The sequence below is a fragment of the Canis aureus genome, chromosome 27 (assembly GCF_053574225.1).
Source record: "Canis aureus isolate CA01 chromosome 27, VMU_Caureus_v.1.0, whole genome shotgun sequence".
Taxonomy (NCBI): domain Eukaryota; kingdom Metazoa; phylum Chordata; class Mammalia; order Carnivora; family Canidae; genus Canis; species Canis aureus.
This window is the reverse complement of record NC_135637.1, coordinates 13,855,691-13,873,768: the sequence shown is the minus strand read 5'-3', so window position 1 is coordinate 13,873,768 and position 18,078 is coordinate 13,855,691. Positions and strand designations below refer to the sequence as shown.

General features: G+C 45.5%; 1 protein-coding gene across 7 annotated transcripts in view; it reads right to left on the bottom strand.

The window, feature by feature from the left end:
* The window catches only part of RPH3A (rabphilin 3A), a 267,775-nt gene that overhangs the window by 52,845 nt on the left and 196,852 nt on the right, over window positions 1-18,078 (bottom strand). For 6 of the 7 annotated variants that reach the window (XM_077875711.1, XM_077875709.1, XM_077875707.1 and 3 more), the window contains 3 exons: window positions 13,750-13,838; window positions 9,515-9,526; window positions 698-844 (listed from right to left, as the gene is read on the bottom strand). In XM_077875711.1, the coding sequence (XP_077731837.1) occupies window positions 698-844; window positions 9,515-9,526; window positions 13,750-13,820 (230 nt within the window). In that variant the 5' untranslated portion in view covers window positions 13,821-13,838. The remainder of the gene's footprint in view (window positions 1-697; window positions 845-9,514; window positions 9,527-13,749; window positions 13,839-18,078) is intronic. The other variant, XM_077875713.1, reaches the window with a different exon arrangement.

Here is an 18,078-nt window from a genome sequence, read left to right as displayed (position 1 = left end):
TCTCTTTACCATTAATGAAACATGAAGTGTCACCGGGGTCTAGGCTGGGGAGTGTACATGCATCTTTTCACCTATTGCTTGCAACAGTCCTTTGAGATAAGACTGTCACGTCCTCTGCTCAACAAAGCGAGTGAACAGGGGGCTCAGAGAGACGAAGCATCATGCCCAGGACCCAGAGCAGGCAAGCAGGGAGCTGGGATGAAGCCCCAGTTCCTCGAGTCCAGACCCACCAGGTTAACCTCTGCTGCCTCCCTCTCATGCTGTCTCCCTCTTTCAGGATCCGTTCCTGCCATTCTCTTATATAAACTCATTTCAAATGTGCTACTTGACATACTGTCCCTAGACACTCTCCTCCTTACCTTTTCCTCAGCTGTACATTCTGTTGTTCTGCAGTGCTTCTAGAACATATTTCTATGTTAGCCCAGATGCCCTGTGCTCACAACCATGGGCCCCCAGGCTCCAATGACAACCTCCCACCACTCTCTGTAAGGCACTCCCAACTCCCTGTGAAGCCCCCACCCTGGCCAGTCCCCAACCCATTCTCTCTCCTCCTCCCTGAGGTCTCCCACCTTGTGCCACAAGGACTCCAGTTCTGCCAGGTGAGTGGCAACCCCACCCCGAGGTAGTCCACTCCACCCCATTATAGCCTGCTGGCCCGCAGGCCTTGAGGGCTTTCCAGGTGGATGGGAAGCCTCACCCAATTCGCTCCTGCTCCATCTCTTCCATTTTCTCAGCTCGAGCAATCACTCGGTTGATGATTTCCTTCTCCTCATCTGTCAGCTCTTCCTGTTTCCTCTGTCTGTCGGGCTGACTGCTGGGATGGACAGACCAGCCTGCCTGGAGCCTGAAAGGTAATACAAGGAGGCGTGAGGCTGCTAAGAAGCCCAGAAGGAAGCAGAAAGTGGTGCTTAGGCTCTGGTCCTGGGGGCTGGTAAACCTCAGTTCAAATCCCTGCTGGGAAACTCACCAGCTGGGAGACGAGCCTCAGTTTGCTCATCTGTGCAATGGGACACACTTTCCTCCTTCGAAGGATTCTGATTAGTTTATTTCTACTAAGTGCTTAGCACAAGGTAGACACTCAGTGAGTAGCATTTGCAGGAAGCTTGTGAGAACCCAGAGAGTAAGGGTGTTCTCAGAAAAAGAATCTAGAACAGGAGACTCTACAGCCAGAGCGGAAACAATTCTGGGAGGGTGGTTGGAAGCCCTGGGTCCCAGACTGACCCAGCTCCTGCCTGGCACAGATGCTTTGTTTGGGCCATAAATGATTTCTTTCATAATTTGGAACTAATTGCCAACTGGGTTTACAAAAAGCTCTTAATTTCACCTAAACATCCAGATCTCCAGCCTCAAAAGCTCTCATAGCATTTTGTGTTCCACCCTGTGCTTTGCTTTTCTTTTCTTTTCTTTTCTTTTCTTTTCTTTTCTTTTCTTTTCTTTTCTTTTTTAAAGCAAACACTGACATAGCACCTACTGCTCCCATGACCTCATGTAATCCTCACATGGTGCCTACAAGACAGAGATTGTTATGGCCTGCTTAATGGTGAGGAGACTCAGATATGGAGAAAGGAGTCCACTTGCCCAAAGTGACATGTTTGGGAAGTGGCAGATGTGGAATTCAGAGCTGGGCAGGCTGCACACTTAATCTTCACAATATGGAGGGAACTAACGTCATCTCCCACTGCCCAGGGCATGCCCACAGAGCCCTGGTGGCAGCACAGCAGATCAAAGGCTTCCGGGTGGAGAGCCGACACTGGTCTATGGCAAATTATCATCATCTCTGCTAATAAGCTGCTCCATGCCCCTTGGCAGGGAGGTACCCCCCTGAGTGGAACACAAGGTTAAACACCACTAGAAATTCTTGTCCCTGTTGGGGAAAAAAATTCATAAGTAGGAATCCTCCAGAGCCAGCACCCCATTAGCTGCCAGCCTCTATTATTTCCACTGCTCTAATCACATCAGCAGGCATGAAATTGCCTTTTGACACTAGAAGTTGGAAATTAAAAGCCTCATCTTCCTCCCTCCCCCTGCTTCTCTTGCATCCTCCCACCCTTAGCTGGTTTGCTCTGAAGAGCAGAGAAGAAAGAGTCCGAAAGCAAAGACAAGCAGATTCTGGGGACAAGCCTTGCTCTGACAAAGGGAAGGAAGGTGGGGCCTGGGGAAATTCTCATGGAAACACACCTTGTCTTGCAGTGGGGACCTCTGGGGATGAGCAACTGCTAAACTCGCTTGGATAACTCTGCTCAAAACCTTCTGATGGTTTCTCACTGATTTAGAACAACATCCAGAACTACATAGGGTAGTGGGTGCATGACACTGTGAATCTGATAAATGCCATTGAATTGTACACTTTAAAATGGTTAATGTTATGCTACTGTGTGGATTTTACCCTAACAAGATAAAACCTGATTTAAAAGATTTTGCCCATCTGAAAAATCCTACCCAATGTGTCCTTAACCTCTCCATACTTATGGCTCTCCCTTATCCCTACAATCAGCTGCACTGGCCTCTCTGCTCAGTCCAGAATGCTGAAACCTTGTTCTTGCCTCAGGGCCCTTGCACTTGCTGTTCCCCCCTACCAGGAACATTTATTTCCCCAGATCTTTCCATGGCCAGCTCCTTCTCATCTTTCAGGCCTTGGCTCAAACAGCGGCTCCTCAAAGAGGCCTTCCTCCATCTCCCACTGCCCAGAATGACTTTCCTCATGGCACCCATCACTAATTGAAATTACCTTTGGAAAAATGTCTGTTGTTTATCTGTTTATCGCATCTCCCCCCATTGACCACAATGTTGGTTCCAGGAGGGCAGGGGCCTTGTTGGGTCTAGGCCATGACAGTGTCAGTTGTATTTAGAATAGTGTCTGAGAGTAAGCAAACACAGAATGTTTTTGAATAAGACAGGGTCCCCTTTGGCCCAAAGGGACTGTTAAATGTCTCATTGTAAGTGTGACCCATAGGGAGAGAGACCCAAGCAACCTGGTCAGTCTAGGGGACCAAGGACAACCCCCCGGGGAAGCGACATCCATCTTAAACCCTGACAAGGATCTTCTGTGATGCCGGCAATGCTTATATTTGAGACCATTTATTTGCACAGGCACCTTCTCAGACTGCAGGAAGGGTATTAGCCATGGTGGAGTGATTGAAAAATTTGCAAAAGCAAGGCATTTCTGTGTTATCTTAAAGAGGGCCCCCCAAAATTATATAACCTATGGGCCTGCAGCAGAGCTAGAGCCCCTGCAGAGATCCCAGAGGTAAGCTGAAATCCGTGAGGGGACAGCAGAGGAAGAGACCAGGTCTGGAGGAGGGAATAAATCGTCTTTCAGGAGGGACTAAAAGGCCTGGAGTTGCAAATGCAGGTAGAATGCTGGAGGAATGTGGAAGTCAATGTGGTAGCCAGCCTGCAAGATGGTTCCCCAGGACCCCTGCCTCCTGGTAGTCCCACTGACTAGCGGCTGGTCCTGTGTGACTAGTGAAATACAATGGAAGTGGCAGTGTGTGGCTTCCAAGGCTGGGTCATAAAAGACACTGCTGCTTCCGCCTTGTCTTGGGTCATTCGCCCTGGGGGAAGTCAGGTGCCGTGTCACGAGGACGTGCAAACATCCCCAGTGGAGAAGCCCACATGCAGGGGAATGGAGGCCCTGCAGTCACAGCCAGCACCAACTAGATTGCTACGTGGTGATCCTCCAGCCCCTGGCGAGTTCTGGGATGCTTGCAGCCCAGCTGGCACATGATTACAGCTGCATGAGCAACCCTGTGCCAGAAGCAGCTAGCTCTGACACCCTCAAATTCCCACCAACAGAAACTGTGAGATGTGATAAGTGATCTCTGTTGTCTTAAGCCACTCAGTTTGAGGTGATTTGCTCTGCAGCATAAGCTGTCTGGAAAAATGCAGCTGAAGGATAGAAATAGCAGCATGAAGGCCCATCTACAGCATCAGGATATGTTTTCTATTGCTGCATAATGAGTTTTTACAAATTCATGGACTTAAACAACACACATGTATTATCTCATGGTTTCCACATCTGTCCAGGCATGGCTGAACTGGGTCCTGTGCTTGGCGTCTCACAAGGCTGCAATCAGATGTTGGCTGGGCTGTGTTCTCATCTGGAGGCTTGACTGGGGAAAATTCTGCTTCTGGGCAAATTTGGGTTGTTGGCAGAATTCATTTCCTTGCATCTGCATAACCGAGGGCCTGGCCTTTTGTTAGCTGTTGTCAGAGGCCACCCCCAGGGTCCTGGAGGCAATCTGCAATTCCTAACTAGGTGGGCTTCTCCAATGTCATCCTGTGGGCTACTTGCTTCCTCAAGTATACCAGGTGACTTTAGCTCCTGTCAACTGTGAGAGTCTTATATAACATAATGTAATCATGAGAGTGATACCCTGTCCCTTTGCTGTGTTCTATAGGTTAGGAATAGGTCCCAGCTTTTCTAATACCAAGATGAGGGGACTATACAAAGTCATAGATACCAGGAAGTAGAGACCATTGTCTGTCTGCCTTGCTTGAATGCTCCCCACAGTGGAGACCTCACTCTCTTATATGGAGCCTGTGATGTTCTGTCAAAAAGATCTTCCTAAGATGTGCTAACATTACTTAGCCTGATATCTCTTCTCATTATTTTTAAAGGATACACTGGACTCCAGCATAATGAAGATGACCCATCCTTCCCAAAGAGCCTTAGTCACAACCTAATTCAGCCACTTCCCCAGGTCCCTCTGGCTTTCCATGGAAATGGATGTCTCAACTTCCCCCATTCTTACCTCCTTGGTCCCCACTTTTCTTCTTCTCTTCTGGTTCCTCTCTGCTTATTTCCTGCCTTTACAAAGCAACTCAGTGATCAAAGCAGAGCACAGGTGAGATACTGGGCTGTGTGCCCGGTAAGGACCCCTTCAAGGACATGTTCCTGCAGCTCACAATCTGGTCACAGACAGGGTCAGCCATGGGCTGGACATGAAACCAATAGCTCTTTCCCCAACACAAACTCGTTGGGATCCATGGGCATAGGAAACGGGTGCTGCTGAACATACATGGCTCCAGAAACATAAGTGGAGATGGAGGCCTCTGAGAGGGCCCACCTGAGATAATTGCCTCCATCTGCAGACAAGCAGAAGGTCTGCTGGAGGCTGCAAGCATCTCTCCAAACCCTTCCCCCATTCTTAGCTCCAAAACATGCAGTTGACAAACAGCTCATCCAGTGTTTGAAAATGTCACCGATTGGTCTCAGTGGGGACTCGCAAGCCTCCTGTGGATTTTCATGCTTTAATTCCAAAAGCAAACAGAGGGAAATGAGGTGGTGTTTCAAACCAAAGCCTTTGCTCTCAAGGGAGAGATTGGGCCTGTCTGGGCCTCCTCATGATATGCTGGGGAATACTGTGAGCCTGGGACCCTCGAGAATGCTCCTGTGATAGGACAGTGGCTCCCTTGCCAAGGGCCTCTGAGTATAGGATTCCAGCTCTGCATCTTTAAGACCAGAGTCCAATGTTAGGAACTGAACAAAGACCAAAGCTGGAGAGCAAAGTACTGCTTCTTTGAAAAAACTACTCACAGCATTGTATCCAAGCCAGAAAAGATCCAGAGGGCCACTGCATGCCAATGGAAGCCCTCTTTGACCTAGCAGAGTTTAAGATCGAAATCCTGGGTCTGTTGCATATAAATAGGGTGCATACTAGGGCTCTGCACTGCTCTGAATATCAGCTTCTAGATCTATTAAATGGGAATGGTTTCATTTCTGTTTCCTGCTGGGACCCTCAGAGGCTACTCTGGACCTTCAAAGGCTGCATGAAGAGAGACCCTTGGTTTACTGGCTGAGATAAGAGTGAAGAACTTAGCCGGTCTCCACTTTTATCCACAGGCTTAAGACAACACTTCCTGGAGAAACATTGCAGGATGTCTGCCTTCTGTTACCCCAAAACTGTTCTTGGCAGTTCCCTGGAGGAGTCTTAAGGGCTGCAGGGGAGTGGGGGAAAGAGGGCCAGAGTAGGCAGTCAACCAGGCCTTCCATCCTCACTCAGCTGGGTTCTCAACACTAGCAAAACAGAAATATCAGTCAAAAAAACCAAAGAAAACTTTTTAAAGAATTTAATATTTCATAAAAGCACAAAATATGGTTTACTGCATTGATGACCTCCATACTTCACTCTCCCAAGTATCCATGCTCTTTGCCATGTGAATTTGGAATCCCCCTCACCAAAGAGTCAGTCTATTTCCCTAGCTGTGAATCCTTCCCAGACCTATGACTTGCTCCAGCCAATAAGATGCAGGGGAGTGATGATGTGCCACTCCTGAGGCTGAATTTGCAAAAAGACTTGTGTGTTTCTGCTTCCTCTCTTAGCCTTCCACCATAAGCATGACAACAAGCCCAGGACAGTGTGCTGAAGGATGAGAAGCATGTGGAGCAGAGCAGAGTCATTCCAGCCATGGCCATCCTAGATCAGCGAACCCTTTGATGCATAAGACCCATGCAAGACCAGCAGGGCCACCAGCCAAGCCCAGAATCCTGAGAATAAATAACTGTCGTTCTATGTCACTGAGTTTTAAGATGGTTTGTCACACAGCAAAAGCTAACTGATACATTATCTGCTATGGCAACCACACAAAAAAGGTGAAACCTGTTAGAGTCTCTGCATTTATTTTACAGTTTGGTGTTATTTGAAATGACCAGTTGCATAAACTTCACTATAATATGTTGAATGCTTTCAGCCACTAACAGTCTTTATCCAGCTCTCCTCTTATCTGTCTTACATATTTAGCTTCTGAATTAAACTTACTCAAAGAAAGAATTTTGCCCCTAACAAAAAGTTTAAAGATCACTGCAGCAGACCTGCTCATTTTCTAGATGACGGATGCTCCGAAGAGAGAAGGGAATTGCTGAGAAACATGCGTGAGTCAGAGACTCAAGAAACTGGCATCCTGCCCATGCTTCATTGGCCACCTAAATATACCTGCTCAGGTGCGTCTGGAGAGGGTCAGAAGGATCCCTCCCACCACAGCCAGGATCCATGGCTCCGGTGCAGAAGGAGATCCGTCCTGACTCCTGGTGGAAGTCCCTCACAGGTGTCGCTCCCTAAAACACTGGAAAGGCCAGACTCCCACCTCCTTTTGGCCTCCCACCTTGATTCTTCATTTCATGCACACAATAGTCACATAATAAATACCCACCAGATGTCTCTATTAATAAATTATAATTCCCAAAAGGAGTGGGATGATGGAAGTGCTGTCGGGGCACGAAGGCTCTGAAGCATTAAATAGCAGCAGTGTGCAGAAAATTAATCCTTTTTCTTTCCTTTCTTCTTCTCCACCCCCCCTTTTCCCCCAGGATGCCAACATAGGCAGGTGTCAGCAGGAAGTCTCTTTACAGCTCAGTGAATGAGGTTTTAATGAATCTGGGAGGGAAGGATGGGGAAGGAGGGGCTGCTACACCACACAATAGTTTGCATATGCTTTGCTGGCATAAAGGCTCTTTTGGATGAAATTTACCCCTACCCAACTAAAGGCGGTGCAAGAGGGATGCTGTGGCCCCTGTGCCCTCTTAGAACGCTAAGGGGATCTCAGGCTCTTGCTAATCATTTAAGTCAGGCTGAGTTCTCCTCAGGTCTCCTAAATTTGCACACTGCCTCTCATATTTGGACTTTGCACATGCTGTTCCCTACTTGGAACTCCTGTCTCTTCTCCATCTTGCTACTCTGTCACCTGGTCCCAGTTTACATGTCACTTATTCCAGGAACTCTCCCATCATGACCGCCAAGTCTGGGCTAGGTGCTTCTCCTTGTGTTCCCATGGCCCACTGTGATTCTGCTATCACAGTGACTTGCACACTTGTGTATTTGTTGCTGGCCGGCTGTTTATTTGGTTTTAGACTCCACTAGATACATACACTCTGGCTATTCCTGTATTCCTGGTGCTTGGCACAGTGTTTGATATGTGGTTGGTCCTTGGTGAGTATGTGTCAATGAAGGAAAGAAGGGGCGGAGGGAAGGGGTGAAGGAAGAAGGGAAAGAGAATGAACATATACCCTACCTTTTGACTTCCAGCACTCAGGGAGCCTCCAAGAGCCTTGGTACCCTCTGGAGTCACAAACTTACCTTGTAATGTTCATATTTATGATCTGGCAATGTCTCAGCATCTCTCCCTGGATGTCTGACTAATATACTCATGATATTCATAAAAAGCTGATCTTGTCTGGCCAGAGTCTTACCAGCCAACAACAGAGATTGTAGAACATTCAAATGGTCTTTAGTCATCAGCTTGTTCAAAGCCTCCATTTGACAGATAGGGAGGGCAGGTCAGAGTCAGGGAAAGAATCACCCCAGATCACCTAGATAAGTGTTAATCAGTGTTAAGAAAACCTTTAAGGATTCTGGGCCTGATGATGTGGTCACCTGGGTTCAAAAAAGCTGAAATTATGCAAGTAATATATATATATATTAAAAATGTATATTATACACACATGTTACATATATAATATATGCAGGCATTAATATATATTACAATACAGGGTATATATAATGTATATATACAACATGTATGTGTGTGTATGCAAACACACAATGTATATATACACAAAGGTAAGGCAAGGTTGTAAGTCACATATGCCTCTGACTTTGCTTGGTGATTTACAGTTTACAAAGCTTTCCTGTGCATCTCATACGATCCTACCACCACCTGAAGAGGGAGGAAGGGCAGGGTAGTAATACCACTTTACAAAGGAAGGAGCCAGGATTCAAGGCAATGAAGGGCATGGCTCTGGGCCACACTGAAAGAGTACCAGCGCAGGACCCAGACCTGGGTTTTCTGATGCCAGACCTGGTGCTTTACTGCTGGCTCTGTGATAACTTCCGCATCTTAGGAAGGGTAAAAATGGCTTTCCAGAGCTTCTCAGTGTGCACACACAACCAAAGCCGGACCTGCTCTGCAGCTTGACTGTTCATTTATTGGTACAGCATCCAATCTGTCATGCATATTGAGGAAATGAATCCAATTTTTTTTTTATGAATCCAATTTAAAACACAAATGTTGTAAGCAGAGACAGGACCTCTGCGTCAAAGGCACTTCACTGGGAAACCAGAATGACCTCCCATGAGGTGACAGAGATCATATGTGTGGCACATAACTTCCCACAGACTCTGTTCCATTTCTTGTCACCTTTTATTAATGATAGCAGTTATGTGAGCTAACATTGTCTTTAGCTGAGAACATCGTTCCAAGGTAAATGCTGCAGAAGTGGGCACAGAGTGGTCAATAAATTTGCTGAGATCCCACAAATTACGAGGATGAAATTGAGGGCTCTCCTAAGTAATGCTTTTCCATCCTTTACCAAGATCATTCTTCGAAATATTATATATTTTCTTTTCTCAAGAAACTTTTCTTTTGGTTTTGGGCATTTTTTTTTTTTTTTTTTTTTTAGAAATGTAAAACTTGCTAGTTCCTTTGTTTAACCAGCTCTCTTTAGAGCCAAAGCTAATTTGATCAGAAAAGTGATAAAATTCAGTTTGTAAAAAAATCAAAGTATCAAAATACTCACTGTTCTTTATCACTGAAGGAAGGCAAAGAAAGGAGAGAGAGAGAAAAAAAATGAATAAAGTTAGGAAAGACATCTCTTAACAATGCCAACACTGTCTGGATGCAACAACCATAGAGTGTAAATTGCAATGACTTACTTCCGGTTTGGTTCCCCCAACACCTCCCCGCCCCCCGCCCCAGTCATTATTATCTTATTTCAGCACATCTGAAAAAGGCTGCTGCAATGTAGGGCTGTAAACTCCTCAGCTCTGATTAAAATGACCAGTCAGTTCAGCTGATTATTTAACTGAGCTGATCGTTTATATATCTGAATAATGGATTTTGGGTACTGAAGAGAAATCACCTAATGATAGCTTGACCAACATCATCCTGGGGAATAAGGAAGACATGGAGGGGAGGGCCATGAACCCCAAACAGTCAGCAGGTCATTCATTTGCAGCGCCCCAGTTTGGGAAAGCAAGTTCTCCAACTCTAGAAAGGAGACCAGCATCTCCATTTATTAGGTGAGCAATCATAGATGTGTCATGGCCTCCTTTTGTGCCTCAGTGTCTGCTCCCGACCCCTGGTACTCTGTGGCTTGCAGACTTGAAAGCTATAGAGAAATAGTAACTTTCAGGCAACAGCATTTCTCCCCACCTATTCCCAACACGGGGAGCTGAGCAACTGCCTTACCTAAGCAAGAAGCAGATGCGTTCCCATCTTTTAAACACAATCACAATTGTGTTTTCAAACACTGTCATTAGATTCAAGGAGGCTGAGAGAGGAAGGTATTTGAAAATCACAAAAGCATTTGAAAATCACAAAAATGGTAAATGTCTCTGGCTGGCCAGCAGTTAATTAAGACTAGATTTCTTAATTTACTGGAGAAAGACATTAGAAGCATCTGCATTAGCTGTAGCAGACTAGCTAGCATGTGTGATGACTATAATTCACCCATTAGCATTTATTTGAAAAATAATTTTAATATCTCAAGGAAACACAGGAGCAAACAAGGCAGCCGGATGCACGCAGAATACAAGATGTTTCATAGGAGCCCAGGAACACTTTAATGAAACCGCGTCCAGACTGTTTGAATAATTCTAATTTAATTGTAGGGCAAATTGTTTGGCTTCATATTGACTAAAGTAAACTCTGATGGATGGAATTTTTAATTAACTGACATTTCTTAAATAAAATAAATATTTTATCCCCATCCACCCTTCAGGCAACTGTTTATCTTACAGAGAAACAATTTTGGGTTGATGGAATACTCTCTGCAAAGTAAGTTTGGCTCCAAGAGTACACCATGGGAAGGGCTTGGCAGCCTAGAAGTTTCCTCCTGACAAGGAAGCCAACAGAGTTCCATGGTGCCTTCCAAACTGTAAAATCATAGAACTGGAGGTTTTCGATGGAAGTAAACAGACAGGGGCTTTTGCTTCAGAGAATATGGGTGGACTAAATATTCAGAAAGACCCTTTACCAGTATATAACTAAGTCCTAGGTAAATTAGAGCAGACCCTTAAGAAAAAAGATTTATTTAATTATTAGAGAGAGAGAGCATGAACAGGAGGGGCAGAGGGAGAAAGATTCCCAAGCAGACTCTGCACTGAGCATGGAGCCAGACTCGGGGTTGGATCTCAGGACCCTGAGTTCACAACATGAGTCGAAACCAAGAGACTGATGCCCAACTGACTGCACCACTCAGGCGCCCCAGGGCAAAACCTTTTTAAATGCAGTTCTGAGATTGCTAGAAAGTGAGGGAATTCTCCAACACTGCCTTTCCTTGCCAAACAACTGAATGAAACAGACTTTTTCAAAATAAAGACTTTTCCTCTTCAAAAGATTCTGTTAAGAAAAAGAAAAGGCGCATCATAGACCAAGAGAAAAGATGTGCAAAATGTGTATCCTAAAAAAGGATGTTCATCTATAACATATGAAAGAAAAACTTGTACAATTTAACAAGAAAGGAATGACCTGATTTTAAAATGGACAAAAGGTTTGAACAGATATTTCAACAAAGAGGTGACATGAATGGCAAATGTTATATAAGATGTTCAGCGTTATTAGTAGGCAAATGCAAATGAAAGCCACAGAGAAATGCCACTTGCCCACCCACCAGAATGGTTAATGCTGGAAAGACTGATCATATCAAGTGCTGGGGAGGAGGCAGAGAAGCTGGAACTTTCATATACCTTCTGGTGGGAATCTAAAATGGCACCACCAACTTGGAAAACAGTCTGGCTGCTTTGTGAGAAGTCCAGAATATACCTATCATGCAAGTATGACAGTCTGCTTCCAAGTAACTACCCAAGAGAGGGGTGCCTGGGTGGTTCAGTCAGCTGAGCACCTGCATTAAGCTCAGGTCATGATCCTAATAGGGTCCTGGGATCGAGTCCCATTGAGGGCTCCCTGCTCAGTGGGGAGTCTGCTTCTCACTCTCCCTCTGCTCCTCCCCACTGCTCATGCTCTCTCTCGTCTCTCAAATAAATCAATAAAATTCTTTTTCTAAAAAAATTAATTACTCAGGAGAAAGGAAAGCATCTCTATAGGAGGTTTTATTAGTACTGGCCCCAAACTGGAAACAGCCCAGAGTCCATCAGTAGACAAACAGATAAACGGACTGTAGTATATCCATGCAATGAAAGAGAATTCAGCAATACAAAGAAATTAACAATTGCTATGCAAAACAGTATGGATGTTTTGGAACAGTAAGGATGGATCATGAAATAAACTATGCTGAGAAAAAGAAAAGAGACATCTCTTCCCCCAAAAAGAGCTTGCACTATAAGATTCCATTTGTATGAAATTCTGGAAAGTGCAAACTAATGTATAGTTACCAAAAGACCAGCAATTACCTAGATATGGGCGGGGGAGGAGGTGGAGGAAGAGGCACGAGGGAGCTTTTGGGATGGGTGGATTTGTTCTTCATCTTGACTGCTGAGACAGCTTCATGGGTATACACATGTGTTTTTACAATTATCAAATTGTACTTAAAGTTGTACTGTTCAAGGTACATATTTATGCCTTTGTAAGGCAATTTTTTGAAAAGGAAAAAGAAGACCCAGCAAACAGAATCCTGGACAGTGAACTGTGAGCAGTAAGTCCAAGGCAAATACCAGCACTGTGTTCCAGAGTCTGATCTGAAGCTCAATCTGAGACCCCAACATTGAGCCAGGACCCTCTGAAGGAGCTAATGTCACTCTGGGTGAGTGGCACTCCTGACTCTTGGCAGGAGCAAGAGTGCCAATCCCTCTGAAGAAAAATATCCCTGACATAGATTCCCAGGATTCTCACAGATGGAGTTCGCAATAAAATCATCAAGCGTTCGAAGAAACAAGCCATTTTGAGTGAAAATCTACAGGAATGATAAACAGCAGACTTAGATTGCCAGCACTACAGGCAATGGCGTCTGGTAAACTTTTAACAATTGATGATTTATCAATGGGAAAAAGCCCCACTGAATGTAAAAGTAGGAAGCAGCAGTGTATCATTATATACACAGTATAATATACATAACACGGAGAACACCAAAACGTTGTAAAATAATTAAGCGATTAATTTTGAGTACTTATATCCTTTATGTTTAATATAATTTAATGGCAGAATTACAAACTCAATTTTTCAGAATGGCTGTGTTTAATAACCGGCCTGCAAAATGCCTGAAAATGTATCAGCTCTCATGAGCTAGAATGGTACAGATCCAATGTGTCACTGATTCGGGTATGATAATCACTGGATTATTCTGTAATGTGAAGTTACGTTTATGTCACACTGCCCAATTGTTAAATAACCAGGCCGAAAACAAATAGTAAGAAAACACTTCTGCAAGTCAGAGTCAGCTGATGGCCTGCCAGTTTGTACCCTGTGACCTAGTCCAACTTTCCTTATTTGATTGATAAGAAAACTGAGGCCCAGAGAGGGGCAAAGACTCACCTGTGATCACACAGTAAATGAGCTCAGATCTAGAAGCAGAGCCAAGCCTGATTCTAACCAGCAGGTCAGTGCTCTTACCATTACACTATGACACCCCTCTAATATGGACATGCAGCTCAGAATTTCATCTTATTATTTCAACCTTCAGAGCAGCAAAGTCAGCAAAGTTTCTGTGACGATACCCCCACCAGGGCGGTTTTTTTCCCCACTCCCAGGAAGGAAATTCTATTTTTTTCTTGGCTACTCTTTTCTTCCTTCAAGTTTAGAACCATAGGGACTTTCTGACTCCACATAAGCCACTCCCAGGAAGATGCAGCTACTTACTTTGACTGAAGAGGTCGGTCACTGGGACACATCCAACGGTTAGAGTTGTTGCTAAATACAGTGTCAGTCATGGCTGAAATTCAGTGCTCCTGGAAAATAGGAACCCAGAGAGGACATCACTCAGTTAGTTACCCAGCTGCTCTTTATTTCTCAAGTCCCTACTCTATGCCAAGCACTCTAGGGGATGCAGAGAAGAAAGGGAACTACACCCAGCTTCTCTACTTCCTAGATGGGGAAAACTCAGGCCCCCAGATGGAAATTCCTACTGAACATCACAGCTTCCCTGGTGGCAGAAAGGGATCAGAATGGAGAGCCTTCTTCCTTAACTGCACATTCTTCTCATTTACTAACCCAAGGCGATGTGTCTAGCAAGGGAAGGGTCATCAGAGTTCTTAATTCCTGTCCAAGGTCTTCCTACTGGGGGATGTCATTGGATTTATTTCCTAGTCCACTTGGCTTGGTGAACTTTGGGATCCGAAACCCTGGAGTCAATCCTGGCCTTATTTTTTTTAATACTTTTTAACGCCCAAGTCATCAGAAAATCATGTTGGGTTGATCTTCATAAAAGACCCAGAATCTGTCTACTACTCTCTGCCTGGCTCACTGCGATGCTGATCCAAACCACTACTATCTGCTCCTGCTCCTCTTCACGGATCCTGCTGCTTCTACCCTTGGCCATCTTCAGTCCATGCTCCACACAGCAGCCAGGATCTTCACAAACATAACTCACAGCTTATAAAAACAGCACCTCAACAGTTAAACACAGAACTACCGGGTAACCCAGCAATTCCACACCTATCTACCCACCCAAGAGAAATGAAAGCATGTGTCCACACAAAAATTTGTATGCAAATGCTCATAGCATTTCATAATATTCATAATATCCAAAAGATAAAAACGACTCAATATTCACCAACTGATGAATGGACAAACAAGATGCAGTGTATCTATGCAATGGAAAGTCATATAGCCATAAAAAGGAAATGAAGCATTGACAGCTGCCACCCAGAGGAACCTCTGAAACATGATGCCAAGTGAAAGAAGCCAGTCACAAAAGGTCACTTAGTATATGATTTCCTTTATAAGAAATGTCCAGAATAGGCAAGTCCATATTTTGATTGCCAGCGGCTGAGGGAGGGGAAGGGAGCTGGAGGTGATGGCTATGGGGTATGGGTTTCTTTTGGGGGGGAATGGGAATGTTCCAAAATTCATTGTGATGATGGTTGCACAATTGTATGAAGATACTTAAAAGCCACTAAACTGTCTGCTTTAAAAGGGTGAATTATAGGATATATGAACTCTATCTTAGTGAAGTTGGGGGAAGGGAGATGGTACCACCACTTTGGAAAACTGGCAGCCCATTAAAGCTATAAACATTCATCTACCCTACAGTTCACGAATTCTACTCTTAGGTATATACCCAAGAGGAGAATGACCACGTTCTAAAACACGTACAAAAATGTTCATAACTTTTTTATTCATAACAGCTAAAAACTAGAAACCATCCAAATGTCCATCAGTAGGAGAGAAGCTAGATAAATGTGGTCTGTACCCACAGTGGAATACTGGTCCACGATAAAAGACAAACTTCTGGTGTATCTAACAGTGGGGATAAATCTCGCAGACATTATGCTTTATGAAAGAAGCCAGCAGCAAAAGAGGACACTCTATTTAATGGTGTTTACATGAAAATTAAGAACAGACAAAGCTATTTGAAGGTTGTAGAAATCGGAGCAAATCCACCGCTAACTTTGGGGAGGGTATTGTCTGGGAAGAGGCAGGAGGGGGCATCTGTAGGGTAATAATGTTCTGTATCTTGATCTGGGTGACACATACATCTGCAAAAGCCATGTGTACACTTTCTGTCCCTTCCCTCACCCCTAATAAGGTAAATCAGCCCCTGTCACTCTGATTTCCTTTTCTTCATAGCTCACATCCCTCCCCAAATGTATTATATGTCTTGTTTGTTTGCTTAGAGTCTGCGTCTCTCATCTCTAAACGTGAGCTCCTAGCAGAACGCATTCTGTTCTGTTCTCTCTTAATCTCCCACACCTCACACAGCACCTGGCACATAGAAGGCATTTCATAAATATTTGTTGAATGCATGCATGAGTCTCCCTCAGCACTAAGGCAGTCAGCTGAACTGAGCCCAGCTTCTGGCTCTGCGAAGCTCTCCGCCTTGCCCCTCCTGCAAAGAGTATAGGGGGAGAGACCAGGGAGACTACATTTAGTTAATTACAAAAACCCCAAAAGCTTCAGAAGGTGGATCACTGCATCCAGAGGGTCCTGATTTCCCTGAAGGTTTTAGTACAACCTGGCCTTGTTTTCTGGGATGCTGAATAGTTAGTTGGAGAAGCCGGGAGGTGAACAGGGACAGTACTCTCCCTCCTATCGTGCAGTTGGAGGGGCTTTGAGGGGCTGAGGGCTGCACACGTGGGAGGGGAATTTCTTATAGAAAAGCCATTTCATCTGCTCCCCTGTGGTTGATGTAATCTTCCCAGAGTCATACAATCATTTCACTGTTTCTGCTTGGAAAATAGAAAGAAAGGAGGGACTCCTATGGGCGCTGAGAGCCTCGGGCCCAGGTAGTCCCAGGTAATGGGCTTCCTCGGCTGCCCCTGGACTGGACTCAGAGCTTTCATTTGGATACCCTGCCTCCTGCTTTGCAGCAGAGATAAAGCTTCCCTCGGAGAGGGGGGGTGGTCCCAGGAAGCAAGGAGGGCTGGGGCAAGGGTTATACAGTCCCCTCCCATGAACTCTGATCTCCAAATTCTGCTGCCCTCAAGGTGGAAGCTGGCTGCCCACCCTCTCCAGCATCCAGTCGTGCACACCAGGAGTTCATTTCCTATTAAAATTCTGCCTGCAAAGAGCAAGAGCGCTGGCTGACAGCCTTGTGGAAAGCACCCAGCTCCACCCTCCAAGCCAGAAGCCACCCTGGACAGTACGGGTTATTTCAGCTTGGCCGTCCAGGGTTCTCAAGGCACTTCACATCTCAGGTGCCAGTCCAGTGGGTGCCCCGGTCAACTGGGCCTGGGCCAGAAGAGTGAATACCTGAGTCACTGAGGCATTGAACACCAGCGGAGTGAGCCCAGAGAAGGGAGGTCATGTGTCCACAGGCAGGCCCTCACTGAGGGGTAGGGAAGGGGGCAGGAAGAGGGGAGGGCTAGCAGGTACCACTGATGTCCTTTACAGGAGGGGCGCATGCTAGCATGCTCCAGAGCTCTCCATGGGATGGAGCTGAGGCCACATCCCCCACTGCCCTATACTGCTTCCCTGTCCTAGAAATCCCATCACAGGTTCTGCTTCTAGAGAACTTGACTTCATGTGAGAGAAGAAGGGAGACTTTTGGGACAGTGACGTTCTGATCCCTGAGTTCATCACCCTGGGCAAGCCACTTAATCACCTTCCTATCTGATAGGAGATGATCCTAAGAAGTTCTCCTACCTGCCCATAGATGATGCTCCATTAAGTCCAGCCAAGATGTCAGGTTTGAGTTAATAGAAGGGGAGAAAATCCAATGGTAAGCCTCTGACATTTTCAGATGCCCCCTGTGCCTCCTACTGTGTGCTACAGAGAAGCCATTGCCACAGTGGACAGGAGGCCTGCAGCCCCACACAGGAGCAGCAGAGGGAAACCCACCATTGATACCAGGAGCAAAGTAGAGATGCATGTGTCAGATAATTTATACAGGATTACGTCCTAGGACCCACAGAACCTTGGTGTCACCACGCTGGTGAGTTTAAGTACCTACCACGGTCCCTGACATGCTGTGAGCACTTGCAGAATGGGAACTGGGAACTCCTCTTTCCTACTTCCCCTAGACTATATAGTTTATCCAACAATGATGAGTAACATTTATTGAGTGTCAACTGTGTGCAAAATTCCATGCCTTCACCATTTGCTTTAATGGTAAGTGATAATATCCTCATTTTACAGGTAAGAAACTGAGGCTCAGACTGATGAAGCCACTTGCTTAATAAATTACACAGCTACCAACAAAGCAGAGCCAGGATTTGAACTCTCTCCAAAGCCCATGTGCTAATCACTACTCTGCTCATACCTACAGAACATTCCCCCTTGGTTTTAGATTGTTCAATCCTGATGAGTGTTTGGTAACCATCAGCCCCTGACTGTATTCCCACCTCTCAGCCTCAGAAACAAGCAGAGACGTGCCCACCCAGCCCCCGGCCCTGGAGATGCTGAGAAAATCACACATTTCAGCTCAGTCAGGCCAAAGTCATGGCTCAGATCCAGGCCTGCAGCTTCAAGTTCAGAAAGGGTAAAATCACTGCCTCACCAGAAGCCAGAGGCTCCCGCTCTTTTTCCTGG